Source organism: Peromyscus leucopus, chromosome 5 (assembly GCF_004664715.2).
Source record: "Peromyscus leucopus breed LL Stock chromosome 5, UCI_PerLeu_2.1, whole genome shotgun sequence".
NCBI lineage: Eukaryota > Metazoa > Chordata > Mammalia > Rodentia > Cricetidae > Peromyscus > Peromyscus leucopus.
Genome location: NC_051067.1, coordinates 7,850,669 through 7,868,565, shown reverse-complemented (window position 1 = coordinate 7,868,565; position 17,897 = coordinate 7,850,669). Strand labels below are relative to the sequence as shown.

General features: G+C 51.0%; 1 protein-coding gene and 1 long non-coding RNA gene across 2 annotated transcripts; one reads left to right on the top strand and one right to left on the bottom strand.

The window, feature by feature from the left end:
* Positions 1–5,567: 5,567 nt before the first annotated feature.
* Positions 5,568–9,767, bottom strand: Tifab (TIFA inhibitor). Its single transcript, XM_028863387.2, has 3 exons — positions 9,570–9,767; positions 7,987–8,150; positions 5,568–7,711 (listed from the first exon to the last, which is right to left on the bottom strand). The coding sequence occupies exon 3, from the start codon at positions 7,699–7,701 to the stop codon at positions 7,126–7,128; it is 576 nt and encodes a 191-aa protein (XP_028719220.1). The 5' UTR covers positions 7,702–7,711; positions 7,987–8,150; positions 9,570–9,767; the 3' UTR covers positions 5,568–7,125.
* LOC114688923 lies at positions 7,435–16,242 on the top strand. The gene is made up of 3 exons (XR_005091542.1): positions 7,435–7,512; positions 10,344–10,811; positions 15,229–16,242. It is a non-coding gene; the product is annotated as an uncharacterized LOC114688923 (long non-coding RNA).
* Positions 16,243–17,897: the final 1,655 nt, after the last annotated feature.

Sequence of the window (17,897 nt, the reverse complement as noted above, 5' to 3'; positions counted from 1 at the left end):
CTGTTCCAAGTCCGTTTTAACAGCTCTCATAACAGCTTTATCAAGGCTTCGCCAAGGGTCTGCTCATCCTTGTCCTTAGAAGGCTGTTCCTACCCCACCCAAAACTTCCTCATAGCTCACCCTCCTGCCTCCTGGGCCTTACTGAAGACTTACTGGGAGCTATAGGCATTTCTGAGAGAGTTTCTGCCACATATAGGGTTCTTCTGGTGGGAAATTCGAGCAAGCAGACATCTAAAATGGGGTACTGACTCCTGTGGAGATGAGGACTTTTGTGCCACAGATAACTGCTTACAGTCCCTTTTGAGTGCCCAGCAGTAATGTGGAGCTGGATGGTAGAGGGCTCTTCTCAGCGGGAGCTGCCAGGGATCTTTCTGGAAGGATCTGGTAGCTAATTCAATGGCTGGCACTTAGTGCACAGTCCATGTACTAAGTTGTTTTTATATACTGGGTTTTTTATCTTCACAGAGGTGAGGTAGATACTCACAGTATTCTCATTTTTAGATGAGGAAATGGTAGCATGTGTAATAATAAAGTTTCTAGAATCAGTGGGAAACAGTGAGGATTTGGGTATTGGTCTGCTTTGGACACCTCTCTCTGCTCTGTGCCCTGACACCTGGGAAGGGGAACCAACGCAGGGTAGTATGGCATGCTGGTAAGGATGCCAACAAAGACCACATCTGACTCTTCCTTGTGTATCACTATGCTGTACCCACCCTCTTTCCTCAGATGTTTAGGTTAGAGAGGTTGGCAACAGAGCCCCTGGGCAGTGGAATTCTCTGTACAATGACCCCTCCATCCCCCAACATCACACTCTACTTGGTGGCTACCCTGGGGCCCAGACAAGGCTAAGGGACACTGCCACAGAACACAAGGAGCTTGCTTTGGAGTTTGGCTGCCCACATATCCACCACACTCCTCTGTCTTCTGCCCTGTCCTGCAAGGTCCCAGGGCCCTTCAGGCCAGCAGTCAGTCTCAGTGTCCTTTGTCAGCTGCCCTTGCCAAAGGGAAGTGAACTGGGAGATGGTGGGTCATGAAGAGGAGACACACCCCACCATCTCTGCCTCTTTCCAACAACTTGCGAGCCACCTGTGGTCCCAGCTGGCCATGGTAGTTCAGGATAGGGCCCACTCTGATTTCACTTACACCCCTCCAGTTACAGGGGTGCGGCCGGCGGCGGTGGTGATAATGTCTGCGCATGCCACTCCCTCTTTAGCTGCTTGGCAATTCTCTCACTTGTGTCTCCAATGCCCCAAATTACAGTTTTATGTTTTAATACCTGAGACTGTCTTTGTTTGCCTGAATTGATTCTGGATGATTAAAATCCTCTAAACAAGGATACTTAATAGTGTCCCTGTTTCTAACCTGTCTGAGACAGGATCTCTGGAAGAATAGCATCATGACATCTGACCTTGCAGAGAAGCAACCCCAGAAATGTCAGGTCTGATTGCCTGGCTGAGCACTGGCTTCTTGGGCCAGCCCCCCACTTTACTGAAGACTTCTCCAGCCCCTCACTCCATAGCTTTAAAAGAAAGCAGAGCAGACAGCCTGGGCAGGCTTCCTTCCAGGAGTCAGAAAGCTGGACTCCGAGCCTTCTCTGTGTTGATAGTATGCAGAGGGATTAGGGAAACAGCAGGAGGGAATCCCCTGTTTCTCTAGAGTCAGGTCCACATGGTGTGTCCTTCATTCCTGCATGGATGTGATCCTGACAGATCTGCCCTTTCTCTGGCTCCTTCTTGTTCCCAAATGTCTTGTGCCCTTCGCAGCAAGCACCCCCTCTAAGATGAAGATGTCGTCATGGGGGATGGAGGCCATTTTTCTCCTGGAAACAAACACCAGAAGAACCAGGGAGAGGCTGGGATTGGGGCGGGTGAGTTGCGTCCTCTCTGGAGGATGGAACAAGCTCCCTTGCCAAACAGCTCTTTAATGCCCTTTCAGTTCACATGCTTAAAGAAAATAATTACACTCCTCTGCCGAGGCTCACCTGGCTCTCCATTGCTCACTTGGGATGCTTCGTTCCCACTGGAGCATGTGATTGGAAAACAAAGGTAAATGGGAACATTTTTTCCTCCGTCACCCCACCCCCCCAAGCAGGATTAATGCCTGAGCCATAAAGCGTTTACAAACTCTAAAGAAAGATAATAACTTTCCTTCTCACGGCCCAGTCACGAGGAGGTAATGCATGTTTCCAATAAGCTGAAAATGTTACTCAAATAGTAGGTTTTATTTCACTTTAATCCGCCTGTGAGTTCAGGTTAAAGGGAAGAGGAATCAGAGCCTTGCAATGTGAACCAAGTTCATTAAAATCAGCATCTCCTCCTTGGGCTTAACTCCTCCCCCAGGTCTTGGCTAGATGGAAGGGCTGGGGCAGCACAGGGTGACTACAACCCAGAGGCCTTTGGCTGGGAGCAGAGGAAACTGGAACTGACGGATGGAGTAGGAGGCAGGTGTCTCAGCTCCCACTCGTTCCTGGGCAGCAGGGGTAGTGAGGAACCTTCTACACTCAGTGAGGCTTGCTTGCTTCTGACACCTTGTGACTGATGGCAGTCTGGTGGTAGTGCAGTGGGTCGTTATAGAAATGATTCTCCATCCAGGTCCTCAGCCCTACCAATCAGCCACTGGGAGGCCTGAAACTGGACCCCTCAACGAAGGCTCCCTTTACATGTTTATGGAGTGACTGCTCTCTTGGTGCCCCGCTGGTCCTCCCTCGATGCCCAGCTGGTGCTCCCTCGATGCCCAGCTAGTGCTCCCTCGATGCCCAGCTGGTGCTCCCTCAATGCCCAGCTGGTGCTCCCTCGATGCCCTGCTGATCCTCCCTTGGTGACCCACTGGTGCTCCCTTGGTAACCCGCTGGTGGGTGCCCTGCTGGTGCTCCCTCTGTGCCCCGCTGGCAGAACTGACTGCTGATCCTTTGTCTACCCACAAGTATTCTTGCAGGTTAAGGACTATCCTGTCCAGGCCTCTAGCAAGGTGGCCTCTTGGTACCCTAGGTGGCAGGCTGGCACAGCAAAGTGAGTGTTGCTGGTGTGTGCCTGGGGTGTGGGCAGAGAGAGGAGATTTGGAGGGTGATTCCTGGCTGCCATTGCTCAGAGCCCTTCTCGGGGTCTCCTGGGGGAGTGGCCCCCTTGCACCTCTATTGGAGGCCGGAAGTGCCGGTGAGAGGGAGCCGTCTCTCCTTCACCATGATAGTCACCAGTCACCATACAAAATCCCCAGACCCAGGTTCCGCTTGAGTTAGGGTACAAAGGCTTGAGGGGGAAGAGAAAGGAAACACTCACTGCCGTGCTCCGTTTGAGGCAGGACAGGGAGTGACAATTATGTCTTGCCCTCCCAGACTCTCTGGTCTTCTTGACCTCACGGGCTGCTTAGCTTCTTCCACTGTGGGCCTCTGACTGAGGGTGTCTGCTTGTGAGGTTTGCCTCGGACCTTTATCACTGCTGGCCTCACATCCTGTCCAGCCCCATTCTGGCCACTGCGGCCGGCATCCAACAGCCTTGAGCAGATAGAGAGAGTCAGCTTCGGAAGACTCACAGCGGCAGCGAGGCACAGGCTGGTGAGGATTAAACAGCCTCAACAGGCAGGGCAGGTCAGGTCAGGGAATGACTTCAGAGTTTCCCGGCACTGGCCCCGGGACGGCAGTGCCCGAGGTCCGTCTGATCATAAGGGAGGCGGGTGTGTTTGCAGCATACGTGGACTTGCAATTGAGCCCACAGGACCACATATGCTCAGCTTGTTCCACTGAACTGGCCAGTGCTAACTGACCCTCCTGAACACCTACTGTGTGCCACAGACAAATTTACATTCAGTGTCTCCTTTTATTTCTGCAGTGACCCTCACATAGAAGTCACAGGTCCAAAGACCATGGGACAGTAAGTGAGTAGCATAAATTGTAGCCCAGACACCTTGAAACTACCTGTGTTGTGTGCATATGGGTGTTTGCGTGTCTGTATGTCCTGTAAGCTTCCATGTGCTCATCCCCATGGTCACACAGGCTGCCCTGCTGGGAGGGGGAGCTTAGGACATTCATAAGAGATGGTTAGAAGGGACCCTGTGTAGGCAAGAGAAGCGACAGTGACGGCAAATCCACAAGCAGGGTCTTGAAGTTAACCTACAGATTCCAGGTGACAGGAGAGTGCCATGGGGCCGTGAATCTAATAGTTCCAGGATTTTTGTCTTTCAAGGGAAGTGAAGTCTAGCAGAGTGTGCTGTCTTGAATACCTGGAACAAGCCAGGTGTGGTTGGTGTACACTTGTGACTGAGCACTCGGCATAGGCAGATTCGGGATAGTGAATGCAAGGCTGCTTTGAGACTCACGGTGAGACTTTGTCTAAAAAAATCAGTAAAACTAAAAAAAGAAGAAGAAGAGAAAGAGGAGGAGGAAGAAATGCTCCAGGGGAGCCTTTGTGAAATAAGCCAGATGTTTCCTGGCTCTTCCCCTTCCTGTGTCTGGCCTGTCATCCTCTAGTCTACTTTTCAGTGTGAGGACCTCACAGACACTTCACCCAAAATACACCAACCACACAGTCCCCCATAGAGGAAGTGTGCTGCTCTATCTCATGGACCCTTAGCAGGGGTGGGTTCGCGCCTTCCTGGAGGGGAGAGGATGGAGAGAGGCACTCGGCAGCTGCAGCCTGTTCCAAAAGTTCTTCAGAGGCACAAGGAGCTACACCCAGAGACCCTGGTGCCTCCAGCCTTGGGTGGCCATGCAGTCTCTAGGTGTTTCTCAAGCTTTACCTGTGGGCAGCTGCTCTGTAATCATAGACTGGACAGCGCTCGAATCCTCCAGGGATCTGTGCCTGCTTTAGTTAGGGGGATTTCAAAGCAATCCTGAGCAGTGGACTGCATCATCCTGAACTACAGGCAGTTCCTCCTTCCTGTGCCAGTGGCGTCCCTTGTTCTACGAACCCAGATCTTCTGATATAAAAGCAGCTTAACACCTCCTCCACCCTCCACAGAACGCTGGAAACTCTTGAGCTCTGGAGCTAGGTCACTGGGGTTCAAGTCAACCCAAGTTCCATGTTTGTGATGAGCCTCAGGATTTGTATATTTTAGCTTCCCTGTCTTTGGCCTCGGGGTGGCTGGCCTTTCTTGAGTGCCTTCTGTGGGCTGCTAAGCGTTTTCCATGACCTGCCTCCTGACATCCTCTCAACTGTTCTGGCAGTTAGGTATGCTTATTTACCTGGCTTTCCAGAGGGAGAAATAGAGGGCAAGACAGGCTAAGTCCCTTGCCCAAGGTCACCCAGTTCACACATGACATGGCCCTGGCTAGACAGTTAACCTTCTGAGTCTTATCTTCCTTATTTGTGAACTGTGCTTGAGATCAATGTCTCTCTGGGGAATGGTGAGCATTGAATGGGGGTGACCCCTGGCTCCAGTGCTCAAGGGCTTACTACACCGTGACTTGCTTAGCAGAGGATGCACATAGAGTACGTATCAACTTCAAATCTACCTAATGACGGGGTAAATCTCAAACCCAACCAGAGGAGGGACAAGATATAATCCCAACAGCTGTGATAAAAGAATCAAGTCATTTGTTCCTGAATGCTTATCTCTCCTGGGGACGAGCAAGCTTCTGGAAGGAAGATTTTATTGGCTTTGTTTATTCCTGGATTCTGAGACTTGATATACATTTGGCATGAGGTGGGTGTTTGGTAAAAGTTCATCTAAATGAGAGAGGAACTTTGGGAGTCTTGAGGGCCATTCACCACATGGCCAGCATCCTCCCTGGTAGACCATGCTCTCCTCTGTCTTGTGTCTCTGATCTAAGGGTCTTCAGTTCATATTCTGTTGGAGGAGGGACTTCCTAAGCATAGATGTGAATAGGTCTTGTCTGGTATTATTTTCCCTAGGGGGAAGATATTCGGGGCTGGGAAGCAGCCCTGAGCCTCCCATCATTTGCCTTGGGCACAAAAGGGTGGGGAACGGTGCGTGACAGAGGTGTCACAGATGCTGGGGTCATGAGTCAGTTTGTGAGCAGCACTGTGCCTTCAGTGTCTGGGTGCCCTTGTGCAGAGTCTGGGCTTATGGTAGTTACCTGAGTTTGTAGGATTCTCCTGCCCTTACTTGAGTAAACATTATTTCTAAATGGCAAGCAGCTGTTAGCTCTCTGCTCCCTTCTCCCTGAGAAAATTCTGCCATCCTTGCCTGCCTGGCTCCTTAACAACCCCACCTCCATGTCTGATCAGGGAAGATAAGCCCTGGCAGGCATCTTACTCCAAGTGGGACAACTCGGTTGACTTCTGACACAACCTTGCTCTCTAACCATGGAATTAGTTCTGAAAGAGCTCACTTCTGCAGGAAACGGTCTTTTCCTGAAGACCTTTGCCCTCTGGTCAGCCAGGGCCTTGGTCCAGAAGTGACAGAGGATGGGAGAAGAGAGGAGGGAGAAAAGGAAGAGGAGGGGAAAGGAGGGAGGGGAGAAGAAATATCCGAGCAGTCCTAGTCTCTAGCTCCCCTCCCGGAAGCCTTGAGCTCTGCCATGCAGCCTTTCTAGAAACGAAAACTCCTACCGACCTTCCCAATTTCCTCTCACACCTCTCCCAGGTTTCCCGCCCCCAGCTCCACATGACAACATGGCGTACATGTGGCCCATCTGGGACTCAGGGAATCCTACTGGGTGTGCCAGCTTAATGAAATACTTTCAGTTTATTAAACACAGGCTTCCCTAAGCCCTGAGTGCCTGTGGGTATTTGAAAGCTGAAGGTAACCCTGAGCTACCACAAATGTCATTTCTCCACGCGTCCTTGCATTCCTGCCCCAACCCTATGCTTCTGCTCTTAAGCAGCCTGTGAAATGAGCAACATAAAGTGACTCCTAGCCAAAGGAGGAAATGGGGTGGGGGTGATGATGGGAGAGGCTCCCCAGAACCTCTCAGGGCCTCTAAAAGTATATGAAGTTCCCATAGTTCCCAATACCCAGAGCCGTGGAGGGCACTTCTCCACCCCTGGGCTGCTCAAAGTTTACAGGATCAGTTCCCTGCGAGTGGGGCGGCCAGCAGGCCTTGCATGTCAACTTTGTGTGTCAACCTCACATGACATAGTTCAAATATTTCAAACCCTGTTGTAGCAAGACTTGCTCTCAGCCAGCAGGGCGGGCAGGGTGCAGTGTCTGGGGGTTCCCTCTGGAGCTTTATTTCTGTTGCTCCTCCAGGGCTTGGCTGGGAACAGCTGTCTGAGTCTGGGAGGAGCCCTGGGGAGACCCCGAGAGATCATGAGTTGCCTCCCCACAAACAGGAGGAGTCTCCTTCTTAAGCACGCTTTCCCATTCATCCGTCTCCTGGGCCTTGGGTCTGTAAATCAGGGGTGACGAGCTGAAATGGAAGCAGCAGACAAAGGCCTCGAGGGAGGAGCCCCCGTCTCTGCGGACTACCATCTGGATGCCAGAGAAGGAGATTCTGCTGACAGCACCGAGGGCCACCTGCTCCAGGTACCTCAGTGGCAGCCCGTTGACCCACACACAGCTCTTGCGAGACAACACCTGAAGGCAGAAGGCCAGCAGGCTGCTGCCTTTCTCCAGGTAGGGCTCCAAGGACAGATGGTGTCGGGACAGCTGGGGCAGCTGCAGCTGGATGTGGGCGTCCTGCCCGCGTCCCACCAGCAGCCGACTGGTATCATGCTGCAGCCGCAGTGGGACTTTGGCAAAGGTGACCAGGCCTGGTGTGGGGTGGTACAGGCTCACTTGCAGGACTGTGAGGGCCCTCTCCATAGATGAGATCCTGGGGAAAATGTGACAAAGATATACACACTTCTGTAGTTTTCTAAACCTAGATAGACTACTCACTGCAGAGGCCCTGGGGCTACATCCTGTCAATGAGGACCGTGTCTAAATGGATACAGTCATTCTGCCCAAGTCAGGATGGAGTGGAGGTTGACATTAGTATTGGAACTCCATCTCTTCACACTCCGACAGGACATGGTGCCCATCTTCTCTGAGCTGTACTATTTTGTAATAAAGGTGTGCCTATTTTTCTAGGCAAGGGATAAATCTTACCAGCTTACAGGGCGGAGCCTGATGGTCTGCAGGCCATTTGGAGACAGTTTGCCTCTGCTTTACAGGAACAGAAAAACAGTCGCGAGAGGCTTGCTTGTATCTGACAGGCACGAACAAACAAACCCTCGCAGAGCCCTCCTCTGAGCCAGATGTCAATCCAGGTGCTGTGGTAAAGCAGAAGGAGACAGGCCTTCACTTTTGGGGGTACCCTTCTTGAGGGGGAAAATATGGTGCTTTCAGATTCGGAGGTATAGAGCAACATAAAAGGGGCCTGAACACAGCAGACACCTTCTCAGTGCTTCCCATGGGCCAGGCACCATGTCTACTGAACATCTGACAGAAGGTGGTCCTGGTGGAGGCAGTGGGCAGAGGGAAAAGCTAGCTCACTGGAGAACCATTAGGGTCTCCAGGAACTGCAATAAGGTCCCACAGCTCTTCTTCCAGGAACTCATCCTTCGGTACCTGATGGACACACATGAGAAGGCCCATCCCATGGTATGCTTTGTTCCTGCCTGGCTTTGGAGAACAGACTCTGCCACATCTACACACCCCACATGACCCTGGATTTGCTGCTAATTTCAGCAGGAACCAAGGGCTGAGTGGGACTCAACAGTAACTTTATACTTTCCCTAGCACCTGGCTAGAGAACTATTGGCCTGCAATTTTTTTTTTCTGCTAAGAATGTTTGTTCCATCCTAGATTGTGTGTGAAAACATTGCTCATTTCTCAAGGCCCAGTTCAAATGCTTTCTTCTCTGGGGAAGGTGACCTTGTCTGTGTCCTCTAACATCAATCACAAGGGTACTTGGCCAACCCCTACTCCCCGACATTTGCGTTTCCACCCCTAGAGTTCTGCAGGCTCTTCTCTCCCTAAGGTCCTCCGGTGGCAGAGTGTGACCCACCATGTAGTCCAAATAGCACGTGGCCACAGCAACTGTCTAGGAGCACATCTGCCAGGAAACAGGAGATATCACATATAACGGATGATACTCAATCAACTATAAATGGGAGCTTGGTTCTTAAAGTCTGTGGGATAGGGAGCCTGGGCTAGATTGCCAACCTCTTGCCCTGTTGCTTTTTGAATGTAGTATGTCAGTGGGGATCTAGTTGACAATGGGGCCTAGGCCCCCGAGGATACTCTTTCCCTAGCAGGTAGACAGACACACCTCTGGCCACTGCCTTCTGACTCCGAAGAACACCTCTTCCTGAGGCAGGGTGCAGGCTGAGCCCAGGATTGAGGGCTGGGCACCAGTGCTCTCAGGCTTGGTGAGAGTACATGCCCATCCCTTAGAAACCAATGCCATGGCCCAAGGATATTGGCAGTAAGCATGGCTCTGTGAGACTTCTGTCTGTGCTGCTACTGAGCAGTCAAATCTGGCAGAAGCTGGCTCTCTGCCACAGTGGCATGTCTGCAGAGGCTGACCTGTTTGTCTCAGATCCCAGTGGTCCTTGGAGAACAGAAACCTAGACCTGTTAATGCCTACCATGACTGACACACAGAAAGAGGCTGGCTCTGGCCAGGAGTCCTTCTCTTAGCCCCAGCAGGCCTCCCTGGGGGTCCCAGTCCCTCTGACCTCCACCTACCTTACCGCCGAGGTACATCTCTGCAGCTGTGTGCTCTCTCTGCAGGGAAGGCCTTGGGCGAGCACACGTCAGTTCTACCGCTCTTCCTTTTCCCTCCAGGAAAGAAACGAAAATGTCATTTTCCATTGCAGAAGTGGAACCCACTGCCAGAGTTGTGAAATTGGTACCCCTCTGGGAGGGGCCTCTTGACAGCAGGGTTTCCTGGGTCTCAGTGCGCCCAGCCTCTCTTATTCCAGGCCCTCTCCCCTCTGAAGGCAGGGGGCTGCTGGGCAGGGAGCTCATAATCTAGGAGCTTTCAAAGGTCAGGGGTTGGTTAAGGAAGCCGTAGGTAATAGTGACTCTCCAGGGTATCTCAGGACAGAGCGAGACACAGGGGAAGGGAGAGCATGGCCACTCACGGGACTAGGCCTCTTTCAGCACAAGGAAGGCCATCTGTTCATTTTGTTCCATTTCCCCCTTTAGAATAGCATCTAAGACGCTGTACTTCTTAATACTTGCTTGATGTAAGATGCAACTTGTGCAAGACCTCCTGAGCCCACTGTCCTCCCTTCTTTACTTCCTGATCCCTGGTCCTTTCTCCTAGGACCCTGTCACTGAAGAATGACTTGCTGGTTCAGGTCAATGAAACAAGAATGATGACATTTTAAAATGGGCTTCATATATATGTTCTATATACTTAAACTATGTACATATTTATGTATATATTATTAAAGTCTGGATAGGTGGGAGGGTTACATATAATTACAGTGTCCCAAATTCCTCTCAATTGTCCAGGATACAGAGACATGAACTGAACGTAGACATAATAATCTAAGGAAGCATGGTCTAATTTCCGATATAACCAGTAACAGAAGAAGACTGTCTCCATGACAAGCTAATAGATGGAGAATGGAATAAAAAGTTACAATGAAGGCTTGCATGTGCTTGGAAAGGCCGGTAGAATAAGAGGACATCTATGCAGGAGGGACCAGGACAGCTCGATCCTGGCTTGCCGTTGGGTAGGGAGAATGGGAGAGCTGCTGGCATGCATCACTCTCCCTAAGCAGAGACTCACTCATTGCAAGAAGACATGCTTGGACCCTCCAGTACAACGCCTCAGAGACTTGCTCAGGGGAGCTCTGGGGAGCCCCATGGCTACTCCTGAGTCTTTCCTGCCTATCCCTAGAGTCGGTGCTGAAATGACTGACTCCAAGGCTCAGAGTGGACTTCCAGGATCACACAGTGAATCTGCAGCACAGCCAGGTGAGGACCCGGGGGGAATGATCCCCGGGCTCTAAGACCAGGTCATAGTGCAATCCCTTGCTTGCTGGGCCATAGAATCCCTCTAGGTCATGCTCTGGGAACAATCTTTGGGGTTCGGAAAGAGTGGGGCTCCTGCTCCGTCATCAGTGAATCAGGATAGGTGGGAAGGAACCAGACTGCCTCTCAGAGCACCGGATGGCTGGAAACAGGGTGTTTTGGTAGGTGTTAAGCCCAGTGAATGTAGCTTTAGTACCTTTAACTGCCCTTTCCTCAGCCCTCCCCCAACTTCCTGTGCCCTAGGTCCTCCTGGCATTGAAAAAGGGGAGTAAAACACTCATCTTACTGCAAAAACTCTCCTGACAATTCTTGGTGACTGCCTGGCTGTCTCTTCAGGGAGCTTAGAGTGGCAATAGTCACCCAAGAGTGGCTCTGAGGATGTGGCAGGCATGCTAGTTGCCTGGGGAGGGTGAGAAGCCGTGTAGGTTGAAAAGCTAGACTGGATGTCAGGCTTTCTGCTAGGGCTGTGTCCCATTCAGTGAAAACAGCCACAGTCTCTGGTGGATAGATAGATGACCAGAAGCTCAAGAGCCATGGGAAGGTGCCTCAAAGGCTGCACACGCACAGCAGGGTGAGTCTGCTGGGCCACAGGCTCACCTGCTGCAGTCTTTGCCTACATAGATCTCAAGAGCTTGAAGACAAGCAAGCCTCTCTTTCTGCATGAAAGAGCCTCCTCCTCAGAGTTCTCCATGTCTACTGGCCCTCTAGTTTACATGATACCCCAATGATGCTCAGATATGCCTCTCCATCTGCAGACCAGGGCCTGGCATGCGCCTTTGCCCACTCCTGAGCTTCTTCTCTGGAGATGGACATACCCTGCTACAGTCATGTCTAGAAAAGTATGTGGGCATGAGACAGTCCCTGCGGGGTAGAAACTGGGGTTAAGAACACTTCCCATTAAGAAAGGGAAGTGAAACACTCAGGGCATTCATCTGGCAAGAGGAAGTTCCGCCCAGGTTCCATCTTCTGGACATAACGGGAACTCTCCGGATTTCTGGGGCTGGTGTGGAGAGAACGCTTACTGTCAGCTTCTTAGGTGGAAGGTGGGAGTCAAAGTGAGCAGGAAAAGAGAGCCAGGAAATGGAGGCACAGCCTCCTGGCCTTGCTGGGAAGGTTCCCTTTGATTGGCCTTGCCTACAACGCCTACCTACAACACCTCTGACTGGCTGTTGGGCATCTGGCGTTGGCCTCTAAGGAGCGTTGTTTCAGTGAGATGCGCCCCCATCACAAGCCAGTTGGAGAGCCCAGAAACAAAGCAACCACTTCCTCAGGCCTTCCCCTCAGGCTCCCATGACCAGGCATGCTCATTCATGTAACAGTGGTGGGACCTGGAGTCGGGGATCCTGTCTGAACCTCAGTTTCCTGTTCTCTCAGCCATGGGTGATTGGCTGCAGTTGGGAGCGCTAAACGTGTGCAAAGTGCCAGGCCAGTGAGATCTGCTGACTCAGCCTTGGCGGAACCTTTGCTTGAAGACCCAGAATACACCCTGAGAAGAGGGCTATCAGGACAGACTGACACACGCAAACCTTACATTCACAAAAAGCCCCAATTTGTGATTAGAACAAGATAGGAGTTAAATACCCACCATGTGGGAGCTTCACATGGGTTCCACCTTAATCACAATGAGGTAAATGCAGCATGCCGGAAAGTCTCTGCCTCCTTGCTGGGAAACAGTCCCTGCTACCCATCTTATAGATGCAGAAGCTGAGGCTGAAGCAATCAGGTTACTTGCTCAAGGTCATATACCTGGGTGGCATCAGACCACACTAGAGCTTGGTCTCTGAGGCTCCCGGACCTTTTCAAACTGCTCCTTGCACTGAGGTGTTCCCTGGAATTCAGCTGCTGGCCAGCTAGCCACTCGGCTAAGGATGCCTGTTTCTAGCTCCCCAGCCCACTTGGATGCCCGTGATGTTCTTGTCTTGAGGACCTTTAACTAGTGACCTGCTTTTCAAAGCTGAAAAGGAAGAACAGACAAAAAGCTTAGGAGAGCCATCCCTCTGATGGCGAATGTCCTCGTCTGGCTTCTGTTGCTGTGAGAAGGAAAGGGGATGGAAACGTTTTTGTCTTAGCTTACTTTCCCAGGTAACAGTCCATCCCTGAAGCTTGGACAATGGAGGAACACCACTGACTGGCTTGCTCTCCACGGCTTGCTCAGCTACCTTTCCGATACAACCTAGGACCACCTGCCCAGGAGTGGCACTGCCCAGTGGGCTGGGCCCTCCCACATCAATCATTAGTAAAGAAAATGCCCCCACATGCTGTGGGATAGTTGTGCACTGTGTGAAGACACATTGCTGTGATCGGTGTAATAAACAGTTGAACAGCCAATAGCTAGGCAGGAGATGTAGGTGGCCGAGAGAGAACTCTGGGAAGAAGAAAGGAAGAGTCTCCAGACAGACACAGAGGGAGAGCAGGACGTGCAGTATGGGAATGAGGCAATGAGCATGTGACAGAATGAAGATTTAAAAAATATGGGTTAATTTAAGTTATAAGAACTAGTTAGGAAAAGCCTAAGCTAAGGCCACGCTTTCATTATTAATAAGTCCATGTTGTTATTTGTGAGCCGGTGACCTGAAAAGAAAGTCAAACTGCACCCACAGACTTGCCTACAGGCCAATCTAATGGGAGGCAATTCTTCAGTTGGGGGGTTCCCTCTTTCCAGATGACTCTAGTTCCTGTCAAGTTGACAAAAAAAAAATAATAATAATAATCAATACAGGGAGACAGCCTGGTTTCTTTGACTCCAGGTGTCAAGGGGGATCCCACTCAGACTGAGGTAAGTACAGAGATAAAGCAGGACCCAGAAGAAGGCCATGTGGAGCAGTGGTCAGAGATGTAGGAGGGGACAGGGAACAGGAATAGGCCGATAACAGTGGAATAAGATGACCTGGGGGAAGATGTAGCCAGGACTTGGCCCTGACCACCCCCTACCCCTTGCACCCCACCCCTCGCCCACTGTGGGGCTGAGCATGGTTGCTCTAGGGTTTAGACAATACTCCCTGCCCCTGCCAGCTCTCAGGGAAGGGTAAGTGCTTTGTGACTCACGGTGATCAAATACATGAAAGGAGATGGGATGAGAGGAAAAGTCTGTTTCAGCAGTTCTGTTAAATTCCAGCCTGTGGTCATCTGGCTCCATATTGCTTTTAGGTCTGGGGCAAGGCAGAATCATCGGGACCATGATGGAAGGGTGTGGTGGAAAAGGGAGGTGGGAGAGGGAGGGAGGAAGAGCTAAGGATAGGATATGCTCTTCAAAGCATGCCTACTTCCTACCACCTCCTCCGGCTAGGCCCCACTTTCTGATAACCCATCGGTGAGGTTACACCCTCATGGTCCAGTCGCCTGTCACTGCTGCCATCATCTAGGGATCATGATGACTGATGAGCCTGTGGGAGACTCTTCATATTTAAACGAACAGCCACCAGGAGGTGTCCTGGAGGAGATGTGCCTGTGCCTGTGGTAATGAGGAGTTGGTGCATTTCTGGGTGTCGGGCGGGCCTGGTAGAAAGACAGTGAGAGGCAGGCTCCTGTTCTGTAACTGACTCTGCTTTGCCCTGTCCTCTGCCCTTACCTAACAATTATCATGGCATATTTGAATTTCACTAAAACACATAATTCCTTACTAACGACCATGTCTCGGCTCAATCCTCCCAGCAGAGGCAGGTCCCACTGTTTATTCATCTTTGTTGCAAATGAGAAACTGAGGCACAGCTGAGGAGGCGTCCTACTCTGGATCTTCTACATGTTACACAGCAGAGCTGTCTCTCAAATCCAGATCTAATCTCCAAATCTTTACCCTCAACTCCTGTACTCTAAGTCAAGCCAAGCTGCAAGTGCTCGATGCTGACTGGGGGGGGGGGGGGGGGAGGGTCAGGCAAGTTGGAACAGCTCTGCTGTCCCCTGGCCTAAGTCCTGCTGGGAAGCAGATGGCTTCCAGGGTGGCCCTTCCTGCTTCCTGATGCAAACACTGGGCCTCCTGGCAGAGACGGGCTGGCCTCCACCTGCTGAGGAGCAGAGGTGGGAGGAAGAGGGAAGGGCTGCTATTCTGGTTCACACTTCTTCCCCTATCCCAGGATTCATTATTAAACACAACTTCATTGCTCTTCCCCATTCTTAATTTACACAAATTCTACTTAATGCCGAATTCAACAGTGCCTGGAACCATAACCAATGCCTGGGGGAGGGACCAGATCATGCATACCCTTAGAGCATCATTAACTCACGTGCTTGATGCCCTTTGTCCACAGGATGCACAGGTTGTCTCTGGCTGCCTGAGGAGGGATTTGGAGGAGGAGGAGGAGGAGGAGGAGGAGGCTTCCCAGTACCCTGGCTCACATGCCATCTCCTTTGTCTTTACTCACAGCATCCTGATGAACAAGGGACCATGGAGCAAGAAGGGAACCTACATAGGGTTTCATGGGCTAAGTAATGGATAATGAATGGAAAAGACTTCGGCTCATGGTTCGGGAGACTTGAAGTCTAGTAGCCTGATGTTGACATCTGGTAGGACATTTATGCTTCATCCTCACATGGGTGGGCAGGTGAGTGTGCCAGACCCAGGATGAGGGCCTCACTTCATCCTTTTATCAAAAAACGACTCCTGAGATATCTGACCCATGCTCCGGTAACCATTAATCCATTCAGGACAACAGGCCCCTCATAATCGTATTACTCTTTTTTTTGCATATGCACATGTGTATGGTGGGCACATGTATGTATTTGCACATCCATGTGTAGATCCGTATGTGTGCATTCATGCACATGCTTTGGAGGTCAAATGTTGATGTCAAATACCTTAATTGTTCTCTACCTTGTATGCTGAATCAGGCCTGTCACTTGAACCCAGAAATTGCCACATGGACCGGTCTAGCTAGCCACTTTGCCCTGGGGACCTTTGTCTCTGCTCCTGAAGTACTGGGATTGCAGATGGTCCACCGTATGCACCCAGTATTTACACAGGTGCTGAGAATTCAGACTCACGTCTTCAGTTCCAAGCCATCTGCTCAGCCCCTAGCAGCTCTCACAGTCTCCTTTCTAGTACCATCACAGCGGCAGTTGCCCTTCACACACCGCTGCCTGGGAAGCCAGGCTCTGTCTGCCATTGCTGCATGCCCTTTCCTGGCAAGGTGTGAGCAAACTGCTCTTCACCCCGGAGAGGTCACCCACAACAGACCAAAGAACAGCTCCAGCTAAGCCGGGCGTGCTGGGCCAGTGAATTCATTAGGTCTACTTACTTACAGGGGTGGGGATGATTCCCAAATTTCCCACCCAGTATGGGCGATGGCTTCCCCAAATCTGCACACATGAAGTTCCCTCTGGTGAACCTTCCATTTCCTGTGTACTCTTAGTGCCTCCAAATCCTCACCAGCTGCTGGGTGGTGGTGGCAACAATGGTGGTGGTGGTGGTGGTGGTGGTGGTGGTAGTGGTGGTGGTGGTGGTTGTGGTGGTGGCGGCGGCGGCGGCGGTGCATGCCTTTGATCCCAGCACTTGGGAGGCAGAGCCAGGTGGATTTCTGTGAGTTCGAGGCCAGCCTGGTCTACACAGCGAGATCCAGGACAGGCACCATAACTACACAGAGAAGCCCTGTCTCAAAAACAACAAAACAAAACAAAACAAAACAAAACACCCCTCGGCAGCTGGGTCAGCTGGGCAAGATTCTACGGAGCTGGGGTTTGGAGGTGTGTGTGTGTGTGTGTGTGTGTGTGTGTGTGTGTGTGTACTGAAACCTCAGACAGGAGATGTTAACAAGCCCCTCTAGTGAGGACCACTTGTGGGTAAACACAGCTGCTCTGCTTTCAGGATGGTGAGGACCACGCCATGCCGGGAGGACAGAGCGCCACCACCACCATGGACTTGGCTCCTCGGGTCTTAGTTTCCTCAACTTTAGAGTAGAAATAAATTGCTCCTGCACAGCCTTCTTTACTCAGCATTTTCGTTAGTTCTATTGGCCTAATGGAGTAGGAAGGGGTCTCTTTTTCAGTTATAGATTCCACATTGGGGTGAGGGAGACAGCTCAACTGATAAAGTGCTTGCTACAAAAGCCTGAGCTCAACCCCAGCAACCACATAAAAAAGCTGGGCTTAGTGGCACATGCTTAAAATCCCAGCACTGGGGAGGCAGAGGTGGTTGGATTCCTGGGGCTGGATGGCCAGCCATGGCAGCCTACTTGGGGAACTCCAGGCCAATGAGTGAACTTGTTTCCAAGAGAGAGGAGAGAGAGAGAGAGAGAGAGAGAGAGAGAGAGAGAGAGAGAGAGAGAGAGAAAGCACCTGGGGAGTGACAGCCAAGGTTGTACACACACACACACACACACACACACACACACACACACCTCTTAAAAGCGTGGGTTTCTGGATTTCTTTAAGGGCTGAAGCTCTCCAGAAAAGATAACCTCACAATGTGATATGTGGTCACACGTGAACTTTCTGTTTTCATTGTGAGACGAAAGCCCAGCATAAATGTCATAATTTATGATAAACCATATTTATGTGAGAATAAAGAGGATCTGAAAATTGCATGACTTCAAAGGCAAATTTTTAATGTGCCATAAAACAAACAAACAAACAAAAACCCTGTCTATGGAGATGTAGCTGGCTTCCACTGCTTAAAGCACAGTATTGACCTAAAAGCAGGAAGAAGGAAAAAGCAACCTCTTGTAAATATTGCAAATTATCCACAATTGGTGATTTCAACCATCTTGTGTAATGGGTAACCATTCCAGCTTTGATCTGGAAGTTCCAACGCCCACTGAGGCTTCGGCAACTGTCACGCCTACAAGGCAGGGCCAAAGGAGGCGCCTGGAGATCCGAGATCGGGATGGGCCAGCAGTCTCTCTGTTCCTGGACCCTGAATGGTGGAGGTTGACCGAGCAGAGCTCCAGAGAACACCGCTGGACTTCGATACACCTTCCCCAGACCCCCATGACCTACCTATCCCTTCATTTGTAAGTCACCCACTAAATAAATCTTCCTTTTAACTTGGAGTGGCCTTAATAATTTCACCAATAATCTTGAAGTGGTACTGTCCACTTT